The following is a 20,076-nucleotide window of genomic DNA, read 5'->3' on the forward strand; positions in this document are numbered from 1 at the left end:
AGGGGCACCCCCAGGGCCTTGTCCTACAGCTGAAGGACAAAGCCAGAAGTGGGGGTGGGGGGAGCCCAGAGAGGTGGGGCTAATTAACATGCTAATTACAGATATTAACTGGCCATTAAAGATCCTGTTTTAAAGAAATGACAGAAGAGTGTCACTTATGGTGACCAGGAGGGGACACCCCGCCTGAGAGCGGGAGATGGGGGAGGGAGCCCGGCGAGGCCTGTGTGGGGCTGGTGGGGTCTGGGGACAGGACATCGGGGGGAGCCTGGACTGGCACATCCTGGGCCCCAGGGGGACCCCAGCCCATCCTGACGCCAAATTCCTGCAGTCCCAGGTCGGGGGACAGCCCTGCCCCTGAGGACACCTGTGCCCTGGGGAGAGGACCGGGGGACGGCCCCCCCAGGACCTCCAACCCCGAAGTCCTGCTGCTGTCTGTCTTCTTGTTAGAAGAGGACACAGACCTTCCCTGGTGACGCAGTGGTTGGGAATCCGCCTGCCAATGCAGGGTACACGGGTTCAAGCCGTGCTCCGGGAAGATCCCACATGCCGCGGAGCAACTAAGCCCGTGCGCCACAACTACTGAGCCTGTGCGCCTAGATCCCGTGCTCCGCAACAAGAGAAGCCACCGCGGGCTTCCCTGGTGGCACAGTGATTAAGGATCTGCCTGCCAACGCAGGAGACATGGGTTTGAGGCCTGGTCCAGGAAGATCCCACATGCCGCAGAGCAATTAAGCCCGTGTGCCACAATTACTGAGGCTGCGCTCTAGAGCCCGCAAGCCACACTCCAGAAGCCCGGGAGCCTAGAGCCCATGCTCTGCAACAAGAGAAGACACCACGATGAGAAACCCACGCACTGCAACGAAGAGTAGCCCCCACTCACCACAACTAGAGAAAGCTCGCACGCAGCAACGAAGGAACCAACGCAGCCAAAAATAAATAAATTAAATAAATAATTTTTTAAAAAAAGAGAGAGAAGCCACTGCAATGAGAAGCCCGTGCACCGCAACGAAGAGCAGCCCCCGCTCGGCACAACTAGAGAAAAGCCCGTGCGCAGCAACAAAGACCCAACGCAGCCAAAAATAAATAAATAAATTTATAAAAAGAAAGAAGAAGTGGACGCCGTAACCCCGTGTGTGCAGGCCCAGCAGCCAGCGGGAGGGACCCACAGTGGGGACCCAGACTGGGGGAGGGGTGGTGGGAGAGGGTCCCCGCTCCCATACGCGCACCCCCAGGTCCTGCCGCTCCTCGGGCCCCCTCCCGCCTGGGGGTCCAGCCTCGAGCCTCCCTGCGCCTGGAATGTCCTTCCAACCCGTCCCTTCCTACAGAGCTGAGGGGCAAGAGCACCGGCCTGCACGGCACAGGGTGGCCAGCTGGACCCCTCGGCTCCCACCTGGCGCCCTAGGGAAGCGTCAGGTCGGCTGCTCTGGGGCCGGGAAAAGCCCTGTCAGACGGCGCCCTCTGTCAGCCAGCTGCAGGAGGACAGCAGCCTGGCCCTCCCGAGGCGCCTCCTGGCTGTGGGCCAGGCAGGCAAGGCGTACACACATGCGTGCACAAATGCACACACACACATGCACTATTGCACACATGCCCTGCACAAGTGCACACTCACGGCCCCGGGCGGCCAGAGCCCCTCCTCTCAGGAGGGAAGTGTCTGGGGTTTGGTGGCCCTACAGACTCCGCACCGGCTCTCCCCCTACTGCACTCAGGGTTGGTGTCGGCCCTGGGATCCTGCCAGGGCCAGCCGGGCTGGGGACGTGTCTGAGCCTGGCTGCACCAGATAACACAGTGGGGCCCGGCCATCCTCCCGCCCATCTGTGCTAACGCTGCCCTCCCTGCCAACAACCATTTCACCTGGAATCCTCGGAGCCCGACCCAGGGCCCAACACTGGCATTGGGAAGGGTTGAGGGGCCGCACCCAGCTCCAAGGTCACACTGAGCACGAGGGACGGCAGTGACGGGAGGAGGCTGGGCCCAGCTACTGCACAGCAGGCCCAGGGCCCCCACATCCTGGCTTCTCCCTCCCCTATTCTGCCAGGTGCTAACAGAAGCGTGACCAGACTCGGATTCCAGGAGGCCGGGGATCCCAGTTTACACGTATGCCCTAGGACCCCCTGCTGAGCAGGACCCACCAGCACCTTCTGGGTCCCGCATCCCTTCAGGGCTCGAGCACTGAGACCCCAGACGGCTATGTTCCCACGGGAAGGGCCGTCTCTCTCACGCTCTCCAAGAGTTTACAGTTTGCTGTGGGTTAGAAAGAAAGGTGTTACTCTCACATCCATGCTCACAGCAGCGAATTCACGGCGGCCGAGAGGTGGAAGCAGCCCACTGTCCACCGATGGATGAAGAGCTGAACAACACGTGGTCCCGCCATACAATGAAGTATTACACGGACTTACAAAGGAAGGAAATCCCAGCACGCGCTACAGCATGGACGAACCCTGAGGACACCATGCTTAGCGAGATGAGTCAGTCACAAAAGGACAAATGCTGTAGGATACGTTTCCATTGAGGTCCCTAAAGGGTCAAGTTCATAGAGACGGAAAGCAGCGCCAGGATCTGGGGGAGGGGGAGGGGAGAGCTCCAGTTTGGGAGGAGAAAGTCACGACGATGATGGCGGTGACGGTTGCCCAACAAGAAGGCAGAGCATCCCTGCGCTGCGGGCACGAGGACACACCTGCGTCCTGTGTCCTGTGTCCTGTGTCCTGTGTCCTGAGGAAACCACCCCGCCCCGGGGAGTTTCCCGGGCAGGGCTCCCAGCTCGGGACAGCACAGCCTAGAAACCCACCCGCGGTTTCTCATGAAAACCCCCAGCCGAGCAGACAGCGCGGCCTTTATGGCAAATTAACATTCTGGCTGCATCTCCGTGAACAGTCAGGCCAAACCTACAGGGGCCAGACTCACTCTGTAATCGCGAATCTTTCTTTCAGAGTCTTTCTGATCACAAGTGGGGGGGCTGCGGGAGGAAATCTTTGCTTACATGGAAAATTAGGAGTTGTCTGATTCTAGAATCTACACAGCTGACAGCTACACCAAGCAGCTCCGACACAGACGCACAGGCGGGGTCTGTCCAGAGCGGGAGCTAGGAAACCCCACCTCGGCTGTATTTGCACGTGTGTGTCAGCATCCTGGAGGATCAGTATGTCTGTTCTTGGCATTTTCCTTCAACTGTTTGAAACACGTTGCTGGTTTCCTCGAACTAGTGAAATAAATCTTTAACACTCATTTATTCTTTTCATAAGAAGGGCCTTAAATAACATTATGGTTTTCTTTTTAAATAGTTTAATAGTCATCATTTAAATAAGGCTTTGGTGTGCTTTTCCATTCTCATAGTTTCTTTTCTCTGCATATACATCTTGCAAAATCTATTATTAATCCGCGAGACGACCGGCCCCTCTATTGTAAACAAGGAGGGAGAAAGAGAATGCGGACCGGTGGGTTCACTGGTTCCGGGGCGTGTCCTGGCCAGGAGCGGGTGCCCACGCGCCCTCCCCAGGCACCAGGGGAGCAGGACGCATCGCCAGTGCCTGGGAATCCACGGGAGGGGACGCCGGGGGCAGGGTCCCCAACGATGCACAAGGGCCTCGAGCCCCCACTTCTGCCCACCCATCGAACTGGGGGGCCTCAGCCTGGGTGCCTAGAGAAGCGGAAACACCACAGCCCTCCCTGGCCTTCTTCTAGAGCTGTGGTCCTCAGCCAGGGGGCGGGTCTCCCGGGGACACTTGGTGATGTCAGGAGACAGGGTTGGCTGTCATGACTGGGGGGGGTCATCTAGTGGGTGGGGGCCAGGGATGCTGCTAAACGCCCCACAGTGCACAGGACGGCCCACCACAGAGATCCGACCCCAAGAGCAGAGAAACAGAGCCAGGCAGGTCTGGGGAGAGACTCCAGTGGGGCGCCCTGCCCTGCAGTGACACGGCCCCGGGCGGGCTGACCACGTGGGGCTTGTACGGCTCTACGAGGAACAGGCCGTGTCTGTGACGAAGCTGCTGCTGCTGAAGATGCTAATCCGCCCACCGTGAGGTCCCATCAGCCCGGAAGGAGGCTGCGACCCCCAAGGGCGGGGGAACCGGACCGCACCCTCCTGCTGGGCTGAGGCTCCCCCGCCTCTGCTCACCCTGCGGGCCAGGAGCAAGGGGCCTCTAAGCTGAACGCTGTCCCCGAGGGGACGGCGCTGGGTCCTCGGGGACAGGGGGTCGGTCGGCTAGAGGTCCTCATGGGCGGGGCTCAGGTCCACCCGCTGGGCCTTCCCAAACACCAGGAAGGTGCATAGCCCAAGGCTGCTGACGGCCGCCACCAGGTCGAACACGGATGTCCAGGAGCCCGTCGTCTCGATGAGGTAGCCACCCAGGCACACGCCCACGACTCCTGCACCCTCGAGAGGGGACAAGCAGACGGGGTGATGGGCCATCCTGCCCCTTTGAGGACAGCTTTGAGGGGAGCTGAGGGCGGGGGGGCCTGAGGGCATGAGCCCCGTCACCCAGGCACTCGGCCTCTGGGGACCCTGGACCTCGGGGATTCACTCACATCTGCGGGTCACGTGGTTGGGGACGGTTACATGCCATTGGAAGCATGAGCACCGTGGAAGACGGCTCTGTGCTCTCCCCCGGCCAGCTCTGGGGTCTGGGCTCCCCCCCGCCCGCCACTGCTCCGACACTGTGGGGACCCCCCAAGGGGTGCCACGCCCCACCCTGAGGGCTGAAGCAGCGGAGCAGGTGGGAGGACACAGGCGTGGGGGGGCACCCCGGGGAACTCTGGGTTTGAAACCCGCAGGCAGGGGACCCCAGCCCACTTCTCACCTGCCAAAGCCCCAGCTGTGTTGGCCACACCTGAAACAGGACAGAGAGAACGAGGACCAGTCAGCGGAGGCCCACTGTGACCCTCCCACGGCGCACCCACCTGGGGGCCCTGGGAGCGGGGAGGGGGTGAGCGGGGAGGGCAGCCACTTCCTGTCCAACGAGGGGCCGAGGTCCTCACCAAACAGAAAGCCGGCACAGGACGGGGCCAGGTCCTGGATATTAACGGAAATGCCGCTGCGGGAAGAGGGAAGGACGCGGGTGAGTGACCACAGGGCGGCCGCCACCCGCCAAGCCGGCGGTCGGTCCTCCGGTCACCTGGATCCCAGAGGCTGGCCATGCCAGGAGCTCAGCCCCAGCTCAGCGGTTACGCATGGGACCCACTCCCAGGATGAAACAAGACAGGGAGGTGAGTTTGCCTGGACTCACACTCATTTGCTACCCGATAATCTGGAAAACGACATCAAGGTGCCGATTCCCAAGACAAGTCAGTGCAGTTTTTCTTACTAAACACTGAGCTGCTGCGCAGGCCGGGAGGCCCGCAGAACAACACGTGGGATCCGATGGGCTCGCTCCCCACCTTTGGTTCAAAAGATGCTGCTTGGGGACCCTCATCTGCTCTGCCAGCCCCTCCCCAAGCACCCGTTTTGCTTTCCCAAAAGGCCCAGGTCCTCACCGGCTTGATACCCTGACTGCCCTTCGCCTCACGGCTCACTTGTGGGGACCTGCCATGCGCCCGCCCTCCATGTGCGCCCCGAGCCAGGGGCCCAGGACCCGGGAGCCCAAAGGCAGCGTGGGTGGCTCTGGTGGACGAGGAACCTGGCCCTTACCTGTGGTTGAAGGTCTGGAGGCCGATGGAGGCTGATGCAAAGACCACAGACTTACAAAAGCTCGAGGTGTGGCCCAAACACAGGGCAAAAACGCTGGACAGGCCGAGGCCCATCGCCTGCGGGAGAGACGAGTGGGGACGGGGTGGGAGTCTCGCCCCTTCCTGGGCTGCCTGGGCCACACTGAACGAGGGTCGGTGGGCACCCCTCCCGGGCTGGGGCCTGCCTGGAGGCCACTGGGACGAGGCTGCACGAATGATCTGGACCTGCTGGTCATAGCCCATTCGACGTGAGCCGACCCAGGCCCCCAAATGGGCACCAGGACTCAGGGAAGGGCCTCAGGTCAGCCAAGCCAGTCCCAAGCACTGCCCCACAGTGCCCTCCAGCCACTGTGCCACACCAGTCCCCTTCTAGGTCAGGGGCCCCAGGAACAAAACAGGGACGTCCGGAGGGAGAGAGCCGTCCCACGACCCTCCTACCTGCATGAACTTCCGCACAGTGATGGTCCTGTAACCTAGACGGGGAGACCAGGAGACATCCTGTCGGCCCATCTGTGCTGTCCCACCCCAGACGGCACCCAGAGTGGGTCCCACCCTCACGGCTGCGCGGAGGGAGCGGGGCGAGGAGGGCCGGGCTGGGCTGGGGGTGGGGCAGCCCCTGCATCGCCGTGAGCCGCGCACACGTGTATGAGCCTGTGCACTTAGAGGGTTCCCAAGGCCGAGGCCTGGCAGACGCACCTGAGCAAGGCCACTCTATGGTTACAAAGTGCTTTCTTTGTGTTTCTACCAATTTTCTAATTTTTCCACAATGAGTGGGTGGTTCTTCTGTAACTAGGACAAGACTGACATTTAAGGACGTGCAGTGCTGGGTCGTGGGGAGCTTGCGTGTCTGCGGGACAGTCATCCTCGGGCCGTGTGCACTCGGGTCTCAGGCCTGAGACCTCTGACCTCACCAGGTGCCCTTTCCTCCTCTGAAGAGGCCGGGGGCTGTGTCCAGCCCCCAGGTGGAGGAATTCCACCGTCGCAGTGTGACTGTGTCCCAATGTCCCCACCTGGGGAAACAGGCTGGGGGGTGAGAAGCTGGAGGCAGTCATCAGCAGTCGGGCCGGGAGCCGGGCTCCACGGGCCCACCTGGCTGGCTCTAAGGGCCAGGGGTCCCACTCTCACGGCCTGGTCCTCGGGGGCGTGGCCTCTTCCCGTCGCTACAGGAGCACCCCAGGAGGGGTGCCTCTCTGCCCCCCAGAGTGAGGCAAAGCCCAGGCATGGCTCCCTGCCCGGCCCCTCCCCCAGGGCTCACCCTGATTGATGAGACGGTCTGAGAGAAGCCCGCTGAACAGACTGGCGGGAATGGCCACTAGCCAGGGCACCACGTTGAAGACCCAGCCCTGCAGGGAAGGAGGGTGCAGGGGCCTCAGAGGCCACCAGGGCAGGTGCGCGACCACGGGGAAAGGACGAACAGCCCAGGCGGTCATCCACGCCCACCACTGCCCACCAGGCTCTCTGCCCACAGGCTGGGCCTCCGAGATCCTAAGTCATCCCCGACCTTGACTGAGCGCTGGGCCCTCAAGTGCTATCACCCCTGCAGGCAGAGCCTCCCTCATGGCTCCCCACACCCCGCAGGGCAGAGCTGGGGGGCCGCACCCTGCCCAGAGTGTGCAGCCAGGGGGCCCCGGTCACCAGAATTGGGAGGGTAGCCGGGCGGCTGGGGTGCAGTCAGCCAGGCTGACCAGCAGCTGACATCTGTGCCCACATCACAGCCCCTGCGTGCCCCCCCCCCCCCCCCCGGAAGGACTGTCCGCAGACGGGCAGGCAGCCGCGGCAGCAGCTGGGCCTCTCCTGTGTGCACCCAGGTGCGGCCGCTGAGCCAGGAGGCGGCAGAGCCGCCAGAGCTCGGCGGAAGGAACCCAGGGCCCCTCTGCGTGTGCTTCGCGGCGCCCCCCAACCCTGTGAGCTGCCGGGCAGCCAACCCACCTTGGAGCTGGGGAAGGTCTCCTTAAAGAAGGTCGGCAGCCAGGAGAGGAGGATGAAGAAGGAGCAGGCCGCTGAGAGCTGGGAGATGATGGCCGCCCTGGGGGGGCGGGGGCCAGGCTCAGGGTCCACACCCCAGCCCCTCCCCACACCCAGGGCAGCCAGGGGCCTGAGGGCTCGGAGCCCAGAGTGGAGCCGCCCCCGCGTGGGCCGCTCGCCCTGTGGCCGAGGTCCCCAGGGCCCCAAACCCCATCCCCGCAGCAGCCCGGCTCACCAGACAGAAGGCTTTCGGAAGAGCTGTCTCCAGGGCACCTTGGTGTGTCTGGACACCGGCAGGCCCTGCGCCAGGATGCCCAAGGCCAGGATGAGATCTGAAGGGCAAGGCATCTCCACGTGAAAGCCATTCAAAGAGGGTGGACGGCTCTGCCCCCACAGGCCAGAAGCTGGGGGCGGCTCGCAGCTGTGCCTGGGGGCCATCCCGTCCTCTCCGCCAGAGCCTGGGGTCGGCAGCATCTGCCCTCGAGGGTGGACAGTAGTGTGGCCATCTGTCCCCTGAGTCCTCAAACGCTCCAGGCCCCACTCCTGTCACCGGGAGCCACCTCTACCCCTGCAATCTGCCTCTGCCGGCTGCGCAGCCCCCTGCACGTGTGCGTTCACCCGGCGACTCTCACACCAGACTTGACCGTAGCCGGCTGAGACTCAGGGAGTGGGCATCTTCTGTGAGGCTCTACCTAGGGGATCCTGGGGCCCCCGAGCTGGCCTGCTCTTGGGGGTTCGGTGGCCGCTCGCTGGAGGGGACAAGGCACCAGGGCCCCCGCCCTTCCCGGGCAGCAGCACGTACCTTTCTCACCCAGCAGACACCTGTACACGTAACACACCCACAGCAGGGTGAGCCCACCCGAGAAATAGAAGACGCTCGGCCAGCCGTACCAGTCCAGGAGCAGGGAGCCTACGGCCCCCGTCACCAGTGTCCTGGAACGACAGAGAGGGGCGTGGCTGGGACCCTCGCTTCACTGGGGTGCGGAGACATCTCCGAGATCCCTACCCCAGGTGACCTGAGTCCCTAGAAAAGAGCATTTCTATCCCCTGTGAGGCAACTGCCCGGAAGGCTGGTCCCCAGGCAGCTTGCTAGGGATGTGATAAATGGAATGTTTATAAATGGAATATTTCCTGCCATATCGACAAACAAAGGATGTCACATTCATCAAGGATTGCAGCCCTCCAACGTGAGCCAGTGAGCCCTGAGGAAACTCAGGGCTGAAAAGAATACCTGCTATCCTGCAGCCGTCTGACTGCAGCCACTCCCTGCGGTGAGCCCTGCGGAAACTCAGGATGTGAAAATACAGGACACTGGCCCCAGAGAGCTGAGGTGCACATCAAAGGAATGATTTCAGTGAGCCCAGACTCTTGCATCTTCCCAGATACAGAAAAGCACTAAATTCCTAAACTTGACAGATTGGGTTTTCTTTAATTAACAATAATTTTTGACCATTACCAGCCCTTTTGTTGCAAAACTCCTCTATATCCTGGCTCCTCCCCTCACCTCCTGGGAGCAGTTTCTCTGAAATGCTGTCTCCCGGGCTGCAGCCCTCATTTTGCCTCAAATCAAACTTAACCTCATGTTGTGCATTTTTTTAAGACAGATGCAAGCTTTCCGGGGACTCCCGGTGCCACGGGGGCCAGCGTGGACGTGGCAGCCGTGATGTGGCACACGGGTCCTGTGTTGCCCTAGTATCTCCTTACTAGGCCTCCCAGTTGGCCTACAGTTGTGTGTGGATCCTTTTAAAATGAAAAGGGCAACGAGAAGACAGCGGTGACAAGAACACGCTGAAACATAAAACCTCCTTGCTGTTTTCAGCTGCTCATATCAGAGAGGATGAAATTTCAAAAAGATTTCAAAATGCAAAAACAACCACCCAACCCAGCTGCCTCCCCAGGTCCTGCCAATGCTATTGTCCCAAATATGCCCTCGAGGCCCACCCCTCCCCCAGGCTGGCCTGCCTGTTCGGAGGCTACCCCTCAGCTGCCCCCCACCTGCTGAGGCTTGGCCAGGAGATAAAGGAGAAAGGCTTTCCCCCAAGGCCAGTGGAGGGATGCCTTCCGCTCTGAGCCTCCATTTCCCCATCTGCGGGGAGGGGGTGGGCACGGTCTCTCCCTGTACCTCCCCTGCACCCCACTCCCTCCCCGGAAGGCCCAGGTCACCCAGTGAGATGGGATTTCAGATAAACAATGAAACTCTCCTGTCCGTGTATTGCTTCTCTGAAATTCACATGTCACTGGGCCCCCTGGGTTTCTATCTGGGCCGCTCCCAGCCCCGCAGCAGGTACCCCTCACCCCTCTGCATTCTGCCTGGACCTCGGCAGCAGTAACGTGAGGGCCCTGAGCCCGGGGGTCGTGAAGCCCCAACAGGACAGCAAGACGTCCTTCCAGCCCCAGTGCAGTCACCCCACGGAGGGTCTGGCGCTCTGGGGGGTGCAGTGGGGAGGGGCACAGGTCTGGACCTTACAGGTCTGGACCTTTCATGTCTGGACCGTGACGGGTACCCTCTGGGGCGAACGCAGGCCACCTCCCCCATCGGGACGGGCACCCCATCCAGTTCTGTCAGCACAGATGGAAGGGAACGTAACACCCCAGCCCACGTGCCGGAGCCCCAGAGCTCTGGTCACGTGCCGCTGGCCCGAGAGGGACAGAGCATGCATGGAGATGGGGGTGGCAAGTGCCTCCCAGAGCACAGAGTCACCAGACCTGCGTCACCCTGTCCCAGATGTGCACGTGGCCCGTCCCCACCAGACGCACCGAGGCGCTCTGCCAGGTGCACGCCCTTCGCCTCCCCACACCGACCCCCCAGCTCGGCCCCCCCCCCAGGCCGGGACTTACCCAAACTGGGAGCCGGCCCCCACGGTGCTGTAGGTGAAGGCTCGCTCACTCTCCCGCACCTTCTGGGACAGCAGGCTGGTCAGCGCAGGGAAGTAAACCCCTGGGGCGGCAGAGAAGGCAGAGGCCCGCGCAGAGCTGTGTCCCGAGCTGGCCCGCGGGCCCTGCCGGGGTGGCCGGCAGAGGGGTGAGACGGGGCTGGAAGCTCCGCGGGGCCCTCGGTGATTATTCAAGCCCGGGTCTCCTTCCTCCCGCTGTCACCCCCAGGGATCAGCAGGGCTGGGCTTTTCCCAACACTCAGCTAAAGAGACAGCTTGGGGAGCGGGGGGTTCGCTCAAGGTCCTGCCACCAGGACGGCTGCAGGGGGGCTTCTGGGCCCAAGCTGGCGCTCCTCCACTGTCATGCCAGCTCCCAGAGCCACACGGCTCCAGAGTCCTGGCACCAACATGCAGAAGCACACACACAGGTGACAAGTGACAAGTGCACACGCACACACACTGACACACACGGTGCGTGTACGTCGGTGAGACCTGAACAGCCCCGTGGAACTGCACTGCCAGGTCCTGGATGTGATGCTGCCCTGTAGCTACGTGAGATGCCACCACAGGGAGATGGGGGAGGGAGCTCGGGACCTCCCTGTACCTTTCACTGCAACTTCCTGTAAAGCTATAATTATTTTAAAATCTAGTTTTAAAAAAAAAAACTGCATTGGCGAAAGCAGCTCTTGCCCGTTACACTGCGCTTTTCTCCAAAAGCACCTGGGGAAGCTCAGAGGCCAGGGCACATAGGGACAGGACTTGGTCCCTGCCTTCCCTTTGGGGCCCCGGGCCCCTGCTCACACCCTGTGGGGAGCACGTGGGGTGAATTCAAAGGAGCGCAGGCGCTAGACTGCCTGGACCACCAGGACCACATGTGGGCCGGCCCGGTGGGGCTGATCAGGAAACAGGCAGAGGCCCATTCCAGGATATACATCTGGGGTCTTGGGGGTACGGGCTAGAGGCCCACGCCCCACCAGAGCTCTGGGAAGTGGGGAGGTGTGTTGAGGAAGGGGTCACATCCAGAGGACGGATGCTGTCAGATGCCATGCTGGTGGAGGGCAGGAGCTCAGAAGGCCGTCCCACTCCCTGGAGGGTGGGTGTGCGCCCCTGCCACCAGCTCCCCCAGGCCACTGGGGATCTTTGAGGGGGGCTCTCTCCAGAAGTGTAATATCCCCAAAGAACGAGAGCGGGGGGCTTGGGAAAGCTGGCATCCCCTCAGCCTGCTGGCCCGGCCAGCGCGGGTGTGGCCTCCGACTGGCAGCACACAGAAACTGGGCACGTGCCCACCATGCGGCTGGTGGAGCCGACGGTGCCGCGTGGCAACCTGGCTGACACCGGATCCCTGGAGCGGAAGTTTTGGCAGAGGAGGACACGTGACATTAAAACGTGCCAGCCAGACTGTGAAGTGACTCTAGACACGGAAAGTGCCTTGGGCGCGACGGCCTCGAAGCACAAACAACGCCCGGTGCAGGGAAGCGAAGCCCAGAGCCGGCAGCCCGCCAGCGGGACGGCCCGAGCTGTCCGCCTGCCAGGGAGGAGAGCCCATGACCTCAGCAGCAGCACTGCAGCACTGACGCACCCGCTCTGGAGTGAGGCACACCACATGCAGGGGCACACACGAGGACACACGTGCACGCCCACGAGCACCCACCTGAACACGCGCCCGTGCACACAGGTATGCATGCACATACATACGCGGGCACACACTCCCCTTGCTCTGCGGCGCGTGGGCCCGAGGTCCAGCCCCCCGCAGCCCCCCTACCTTGGAGCAAGCCCGTGAGGATGCGAGAGAAGGTCATGAAGGCCAGGTGGGCGCTGCTGAGGCGGGAAAGCAGCGGCGTGGCGGCGGTGATGAGGCCCCAGGCGGAAGCCGACAGCAGGATGACCTTCTCACCCCCGATCCTGCACGGGGGACGAGAGGGCAGTGAAGGGGAGCTGTGCGGCTGGGCTGCAGGCCGGACCAGGAGACCCTACCGTGGAGGAACCCGGGGAGGGAGCCGGCACCGCCCGTCACTTGGAGCTGCCGTCTGGGGTGGGCGCTGCAGCCACATCCCCTCTGCAGAGGAGGCCGAGGCTGAGCGCGCAGGGTACAGCCGGGTCCCTCTGTCCCCATGGGCCCCAGAGCTGCCTCCTTGGGTGCCGGTTGCTCCCCAGGGAACCAAGCACCCGAGACGAGCTGAGCGCCGGCCCCAGCCCACCCCTGCGCAGCCCTCGGGTCTCCCAGCCCCCGTCCTGCTGTGGGCGGGGCCTCCCCCCATTCCCTTCCTAGGAGCCACTTCCCCAAGCCCTGCAGCGCGGGAGGGATTACCGGTCCCCCAGGTGGCCGCCCACCACCTGAGTCAGGCAGTAGCCCCAGAAGAAGCTGCTGAGCACAACACCGGCCTCCTTCTTATTCCAGCCGAAGTCCTGGCTCATGGCGGCGGCACAGACGGGCATGCTGACGCGGGCGCAGTATAGCAGGCATGTCCCCAGAAGCAGCGTCCCCGTCCACACCTGGCATTCGGGTCTGGGGAGAGAAGGGCCCAGTCAGGCCCAGGAGAGGCTGTTGGATGGGGCCCGGCCACCCCTCAAATGTCCACCCGCTCACGTCTGGTGACTCCTGGGAGAAACAGGCAGACACAAGAAATGATGCACGGGGTCCCCCAAGCAGCAGGGGTGGGAGCGGCCGGATGGCTGTCGCAGGGCAGAGGCTGAATAGCTGCAGCTGGGGAGGTGCTGCTCTCCAGGCCCCGGGCTCTCGGTTTCCATGGACCAAGGGCCCAGGAAGGCAGCAGGCTGACAGCTGGTAGCCGGCCAAGGGGGCGACGGGCTGGGGAAGAGGACCCCAGCCACAGCAGAGAGGAGGGTACCACAGCACCATGGGCCCCCGCAGGGTCCCCAGGAAAGCTGGGTCTGCCCAGCAGACCACCTTGGGGCAGGCAGGCCCTGGGAGGAGCCTGGGCAGCAGTGAGGCAGCCCTGGCCGCCTGGGAAGGTTGCCAGACCAAGTCCATACAAGTCCCCAAAGCTCCTGGCCAGTACCGTCGACTGTCAGTCACCAAACCAGGAAGTCAGAAACTGCCAGAGTGCAGAGCCCGGAGGAGCCCAGGAGATGCAGGTGCCTGTGGGACCCTGGGCGGGGCCCTGGGACCCCGGGGGACAGTGCAGAGCCCGGAGGAGCCCAGGAGATGCAGGTGCCTGTGGGACCCTGGGCGGGGCCCTGGGACCTCGGGGGAGAGTGCAGAGCCCGAGCACAGCGTGGGCTTTGGCAGCAGGACTGTCCACGGCAGTCCACTGATGGGGACCAATGGACACTGACCTAGGACGTGAGTGGGGGACACGTGTGGAGCGCGTGGCAGTCTGTACTGCCTTTGCGGTAGCTCTGTACATCTAGAACCGCCCTAAGAGACAAAGTTTGGGGAGGGGGGATTGGTATTTTTTTAACGAAAAAGAGAGAGGAGACTCAGTGCCCTTTGTGCAGGTGGAGGGGGGCTCAGTGGGGGACGGCCTGGGGGAGGAGCACCACTAGTGACTTGCGATGTCTTTGCACAGGGCGGGGACGTCCCCTGAGGGTGGGGGCCACAACTGGGGGGGGTCGGGTGAGTGGACAGGCCTTGAAGCAGTCTCAGTGGGGCCTTGGGGGTCCTGCCTGCACCTGGACTCACCTGCCCAACTGGGGTAAGGGTTCTCCCCAGGGTGGGGAGGGGTGGTGGTGCGAGACGCACAAAGGGAATAGGTTCAGGCTGTGGGGAAGGCACGGGGCCGGGGCTCCAAGCCCAGGGCCCCCGAGGCCTGCCCAAAGCAGCCCGAGGCGTTAGTGCTGTAGACCTTGGGGAGGCCACTGGACAGGTGTCCAGGAGGGTGAGGCCGGCAGGAGCCGCACGGGCAGTTCTCAGAACAGAGGGAAGGACGCCTCTCACCTGGCGGATGACCCAGGACACTGGAGTCTCACCCTCGCTCCCCAACCCCCCTTGGACCCCTGTCTGGACCTGGCGGGGGCTACCCCTGCCGGCCGGGCACGTGAAAAGAACAGCCAATGGGGCCCAGGGTAGTGGAAGCTTGGACTCCATCTGCGGACACGGGCAGGTCCCCTGCCTGTGGGCCCCACCCAGGCTCAGGCTGTGAGCCGACTCAGGCTCAGGCTGTGAGCCGACTCCGGGGGGACAGTCCAGGGTGAGGCCAGGACCACCCCTGGGAGGGCCGGAGCCCTCGCCTGCACGCCTCCTGGGGGTGAGAGACCTCGGAGGCCCTGAGGGTCTTGCCCGCTGGCAGGCAGCACCCGCACCAGGAACTGATAAGTGCGTGCGACGGCTGTGTCCGTTATCTCCGGGGCAGGACCGCTGGGCCAGCAGCGAGTTGGGGCTGCCCCCCACCCCCTCTGGCCCGCGTCCTCCTCCTGGCAGGGTGGACTCCGCACCCCTGGCGCTGGGGGAAAGTTTCGGGGCGGGAAGAAGCTGCTGTCCTGGACCTGGTCACAGACAGGGCGGGGGGGTGGGGGGTGGCACGTGGGGCTGGTCGCCTGGCCTCCCGAGCTTCAGTTTCCTCGGTGAAGATGGGCTCATGTCCCTGACACCCAGCTCCTTCTCGGGTCAGTGAGCAGCAAGGTGACCCACCAGTTCCTGGAGCCCCAACAAGGAGCTGTCGACCGGCCAGCGGGCTGGGAAAGGCCTGGCACCAGCACAGCCCTCCTCCCCAGGCGCCTCCCCTGGCGCCGCTCCCCCTGGCACATCAGTGTACTTTTCCACAGTCCAGGGAGCGAGTCGGGGAGCCTTCCCCGTGTCTCAGGCCTGCAGAGGCCTCCCCGGCCCCGCTGCTGCCCTCACAGCTGAGGAGCTGTTGCCCCAGGAGGCTGCAGCGTCTGGCAATCCCACTGGCAGAGACAGCTGCTTCCAGGCTCGAGCCCCTCCCTCGGGGGGTTTGGGGTAAAGGAGCCCGGCCTGCTGTCCCCAGACAGAGCCGTGTTTGTGGGCGGCGCCTGGTTTGGGAATTACAGTCCAAAGTGTTCTGCAGCACTCAGTGATGTGTGGTCTGATGTGGTGACCAACTCTCCCGGAGGAGAGACTTGGGAGCCGCTCTGGGCCCTGGCCTGACTCGGGGAAACCCGCCCTTCCCTGTGCCTCAATTTCCCCGTGTGCACTGGACCACGGATTTCAAACTGGGTCTCTGGGTGCCCGGAGGGGTGCCATGGGTGGGGCTCCCAGGCAGCACTCTTGGACGAGTTGCTTTTTATATTAGAACCTCCCATACGAGTCCAACGGGAAATAGGGTCCCGTGCTGGAAAGCCTGCCGTTCTGCAGTTCCAGGAGCCGGCGGCTGGACCGTGCCTCGGCAGGGGCTGGGGGGCTGCTCCCTTCGGAAACTGCCCGGTGACCCTCAGTGACGAGGGAGGGGCCGTCACGCTCCCACCCTCCTTCCTGGTTTGTAAAGTGTGCCTGGAATGACTCAGAAGCCAAGATGGTAAGGACGACAGTAGCACAGCGCATGTGGCAGGTCTCGGTGGCCTCCCCCCTGGAGAGGCTAAGGCGGCGGGAGGGGGCGGAACCCCACGGGGCAGGTCGCAGACTCACCTGGGGCCTGGTGGTCCCAGACGCTAGTTTCCTTTACAGAACCAAAGACTGTGAGGGGCGGGGCAGGGGCGGGGCGGGGGTTCTGCCAGGCCAGCGAGTCCCCAGGAGGCACCCGCTCAATGTCTGAGTTTGTGACATGCAACCCCTGGGGGCTCAGGGCCTGTCTCCTCCGCGGCTCCAACCGTGGGAATGACACCCCCAGTCCACCCTCTTGCCCCGTTTCCCAGCCCCGCACTTCAGGCCTTCGGGGACACTGCTCCCTCTGAGCAAACATCCCACCAGGCCTACTGGGAGGCACGGTCCAAACTGCCCACCAAAACCAGCCCAGCCGGCCACCCGGGCCCACCGGGACGGAGCCAGCAGAGGACTCATGAGCCCAGCCCTGCCGTGGCCTCTGACACCCGTCCAGGGCCACCTGCACAGCCCTGCGGGCGAGCCCTCAGCAAGCACACACGCACGGGTTGGTGCACAAGGGGAGTGGCAGGGGCTGGGGAGCAAGGCTTTTAACTTCCCACGAACAGCCACAGCCCGAAGTTGCCTTTAAAAGGAAGTTTTATTCCTTTATGTGGTCAGAGCGGCGGAGGGTCGCCTGCGCGCAGATGGGACCGCGTCCCCGGCACCTGCCCCTCCCTCGGATGCACTGTGCCGGCACCCCGGGAGCCTGGCTGTGTTTGCTCTCTGGGTGGGAAGTCCAGTTAGAAACAGGGGAAAGCCAGATGAGACTGACCTGCTCGGGAAGGCTGGCAGGGTACCGAGAATACGGTGCTGCCCCCCGCCTCCTTGTGGCCCCGGGAGGTCAAGAAGGGCCCGTCAGCTTTCAGGCAACCAGCCCACTCTGAGTTTAAGGCGCTGGCATGGGACGCCCTCTGGAGCTGGGGGGCCAGGTGCTGTGTGCTTCCTCCCTGGGCCCCGGAGGCCCCCGCAGCCCTGGCCCTGAGTTGGCGGGCAGCGCCACTGGGTGGGCAAAGGGACGTCCTCCACAGCTGCTGGGGACACAGAACGGACCAGCTGGAGGTCTGGCTGGAGGGGGTGACCCAGACACGGCCAGCTGCCAGAGGCCCGATTAGGACGCCAGACGCAGAATCCTGGCCCTGCGGACGGGCTTGCTAGGAACACGGAAGGTCATGGCAAAATCACCCACAAAAGGCCTGAAGACCTGCCTCCAGCCCACTCTGTCCACTCCCGAGCCTTGGGTCTGAGCCCCCAGCTCTTCAGGGTGCTTCCGTGAACCTTCTAGAACCTTCTGCATCCTGCAAATGGCCCCTGTGCATGAGAAGCACCCACGGCTGAGCAAACACAAGGTCACGTGGACCCTCGATTCAGAAAAGGGAAATGAGTCGGCGCTGGGGGCAGAGGGCAAGCAGGGGCAGAGGGCAACCGCCGGAGCGTGCAGGCCCAAGGCTGCCGGCGCCCGGCTGGGACGTCCCTGGGGAGCGGCCCTGCCTCGGGGGTCATCCACATGGCGGCAGCCGCCCACGGTCACCCTTGTCACGATTCTCATCACCTTTAGCCACTCGGGGGTGCGAACCACCTTTTCCCGCTGAGCCCCACTCCACCCAGGACCCCCGCTACCCCACCTGCAGCTGCTCCTTTCTAAACTGGGCGGGGAGGGAGGCGGTGAAGGCAAAGCCGGCCAGGTCTAGATCCGTTAAAGCGTAACCGAGGGGGAGGTTTCAAAACATTCTTCAGAGGTCCCGGCCCTCTGCCCAGCTGGCTGCGGAGCTGCCTGCCACCTGGGTCAGCGGGGCCTCGCCTCGACAAGGGGCGGGGAGAGAGCGAGGGAGCAGAGGCGGCCGCAGGGCGCTCCCCAGCCGGGCACACCCCGCATGCCTGCCGCCCTCCTGGGCACCTGGCAAGGAGACCCCGTGCTGCAACTTGGGCTTTGGGGCTCCCGCCCTCACCAGGCCCTGTCCCAAGGGAGCCTTCTGGCTTCTGAGGCCTTCCTGTGACCAGCTGTGGGAGGCGGGTCCTGCAGGTAGCAGGGCAGGCCCCGGGGACTCAGAGCTGGAGGTGGACGGGCCTGGAAGCGCAGGGCCTGACTCTGGGCCTGGGGTCCACTGGAGGACCTGAGGGAGCTCTGAGCGGCGGGCGGCCTGGGGGCTGCTCTGAGGGCTCGCCTCTCGGTCCTGGTCGCCCTGTGAGTCATGCTGGTGAGCAGATCCCTGTCCCAGGGCCTTCTGCACCCGGCAGCAGAAGAGGGCGGCCTGCCTGGGCTCTTCCTCCCTCACAACCGACACCCCCGTGGGGACCCTGTTGGCGTCACGTCTCTGGCACACGACGACAGCAGGGCTCAGCCAACTGCTGCAGGTGCCGGCGTGGTCCCCCCAACGCCCCCCAGCCCACTGCCTGCCAGCACAGGTGGCACTCAGTGGGTGGTCACAGGTGCGGTCCTGGGGGTGGGGAGGCCGTGCCTGGGAGCCACCCTGCCCAGCCAGGCAGGCCTCCCGGGACAAGACACTGCGCACACCACCCCCAGGACCGGGGCGTCCTGGAGAGAGTGCAGGGGGCTCTGGGTGGGTGGGGGGTGGCACTGGCCCTGGATGGGAGGCGTGGAGGTCCAAGGCCCCCCAGGCAGAGCAAAGGTGCGGGGCGGCAGGGAGCCATCTCTGCCCAGGACGCCCGCTCCCTCCCCTGACCGCCGCCCCGCCCCCACCCCCCGCCGCGAGGCCCCACCTGGACCACTGGGCGTCCTCGGCCGCTTCCCTGCGGGCCTCATCCGGGAGCGGCTGCATCGGGCGCGGACGGCGTGGGCACAGGGTGTCCGGGTCCGTTCCCGCCCAGCCGACCCACCGGGCAGCGCCGCCCAAGTCCACGTGTCAGTCCCAGCTGCGCTTCCGACCGGCGTACTCCCAGGACGTGTCGCCCCCGGACGGCCACCGCGGCGGGCGGGGCGGGGCGCGCAACTTGGGTCTCCGCCCTGCTCACTCCGTCGGAAAGGCCAGACCTGGCGCTCCCGCGGCCGGGCGGGTCAGACCCTCGCGCGCCGGGGCCTCCTCGCTGCCGGTCGCGGAAGTTCGGGATGGCGCGGGCACTTCCCCTGCAGGCGGCAGGAAGGATGGGGCTTTGGAGGGGCTGAGCCGGCGTGATGCCGGCCGGACACATTGCTGGCAGGGCAGCCTCCGCGCACACACACAAATGGAGGTGTGGTGGGGTGGTCCTCACCTCGCAGGGCTGCCTACGCATCCGTTGACAGCTCGGGGTAGTCTCACCTGTGCAAGGACAGCAAGACTCAAGGGGAACCAATTTTTTAAAATGGATCTTTGAAGGCGGGCTCCAGCCCTGTGACCCTGGACCAGCCTGGGAACCCTGGGCAGCCCAGCGCTTGCGGGGGGTGGGGGTGGGGGCTGAGTGTTCTGAGTACGGACACGTGCCGGGCCCCACGCTGAGCCCTGTGGATCCTCGGTCTCAGGGCTCCACCTGACCTCAGAAGGCTTCACACCCACGTGCTGTGCACAGCCAGCGCTGTGACGGTGGGGACACATTGGAAGCAGGTGGATTTCTGGGCGATTCTGCTTCCGCCAGCTGCCCCCTCTTCACCCTGCAATGCCCCCTCCACCTGCTACCCCCTCAATCCATCCTCCACACGGCAGCCTGGCGAACGTGGCCACATCCCACCCTGCTCCATGTGCGTTTGCCGAACAAACTGCTGTTCTTCCATCCATGCGACGCCCAACGGGGCAGAAGGATGGTGCTGGAGAGAGGTGTGTGCCCCAGAGGGCCTGTGACTCGGAAAAGTGTTCAGCTCAGCTACGACAGTACCCCACCCTGCTCCTGGCAGCTCACCCTCACCCACTGCCTGGGGCTCTTTGATGATGATTTTACGTACAGACCTAGAGCCACACTGTGGGGGGCATTTGTCATTTGCCCAAAGTCCCTCTCCTTCTGGAGCTGATGTTCCAGGGCGTGTAGACGAAACACAAAAAGGAGACCAAGTGGGGCAGGGAAGGGTGGCTTCTGCCGTGGGACGGGCTGAGAGGTGCTCCCAGAAAGACATACGTGTCAAGTCTGAGAGCCGGGAAGGAGGAGGCCGTG

At 64.0% G+C, this 20,076-nt stretch overlaps 1 protein-coding gene across 3 annotated transcripts; it reads right to left on the reverse strand.

The window, feature by feature from the left end:
- Positions 1-1,128: 1,128 nt before the first annotated feature.
- Positions 1,129-18,928, reverse strand: SLC17A9 (solute carrier family 17 member 9). 3 transcript variants are annotated; one of them, XM_027086765.1, is made up of 13 exons: positions 18,718-18,927; positions 12,808-13,005; positions 12,262-12,401; positions 10,465-10,564; positions 8,429-8,559; positions 7,862-7,958; positions 7,591-7,687; positions 6,917-7,004; positions 6,100-6,134; positions 5,624-5,739; positions 4,975-5,030; positions 4,797-4,826; positions 1,129-4,372 (listed from the first exon to the last, which is right to left on the reverse strand). In XM_027086765.1, exons 1-13 carry the CDS (start codon positions 18,774-18,776, stop codon positions 4,212-4,214), a joined length of 1,308 nt encoding a protein of 435 aa, XP_026942566.1. In that variant the 5' UTR covers positions 18,777-18,927; the 3' UTR covers positions 1,129-4,211. The 3 variants fall into 3 exon arrangements, with proteins under 3 accessions (XP_026942566.1, XP_026942568.1, XP_026942567.1); XM_027086767.1 differs by having other exon boundaries at positions 1,130-4,365; positions 18,718-18,857; XM_027086766.1 differs by lacking the exons at positions 1,129-4,372; positions 4,797-4,826; positions 4,975-5,030; positions 5,624-5,739; positions 6,100-6,134 and adding an exon at positions 6,364-6,671 and having other exon boundaries at positions 18,718-18,928.
- Positions 18,929-20,076: the final 1,148 nt, after the last annotated feature.

The sequence above is a fragment of the Aethalodelphis obliquidens genome, unplaced genomic scaffold (assembly GCF_003676395.1).
Source record: "Aethalodelphis obliquidens isolate GAN/ISIS:26980383/991018 unplaced genomic scaffold, ASM367639v1 scaffold57, whole genome shotgun sequence".
Classification (NCBI taxonomy): domain Eukaryota; kingdom Metazoa; phylum Chordata; class Mammalia; order Artiodactyla; family Delphinidae; genus Aethalodelphis; species Aethalodelphis obliquidens.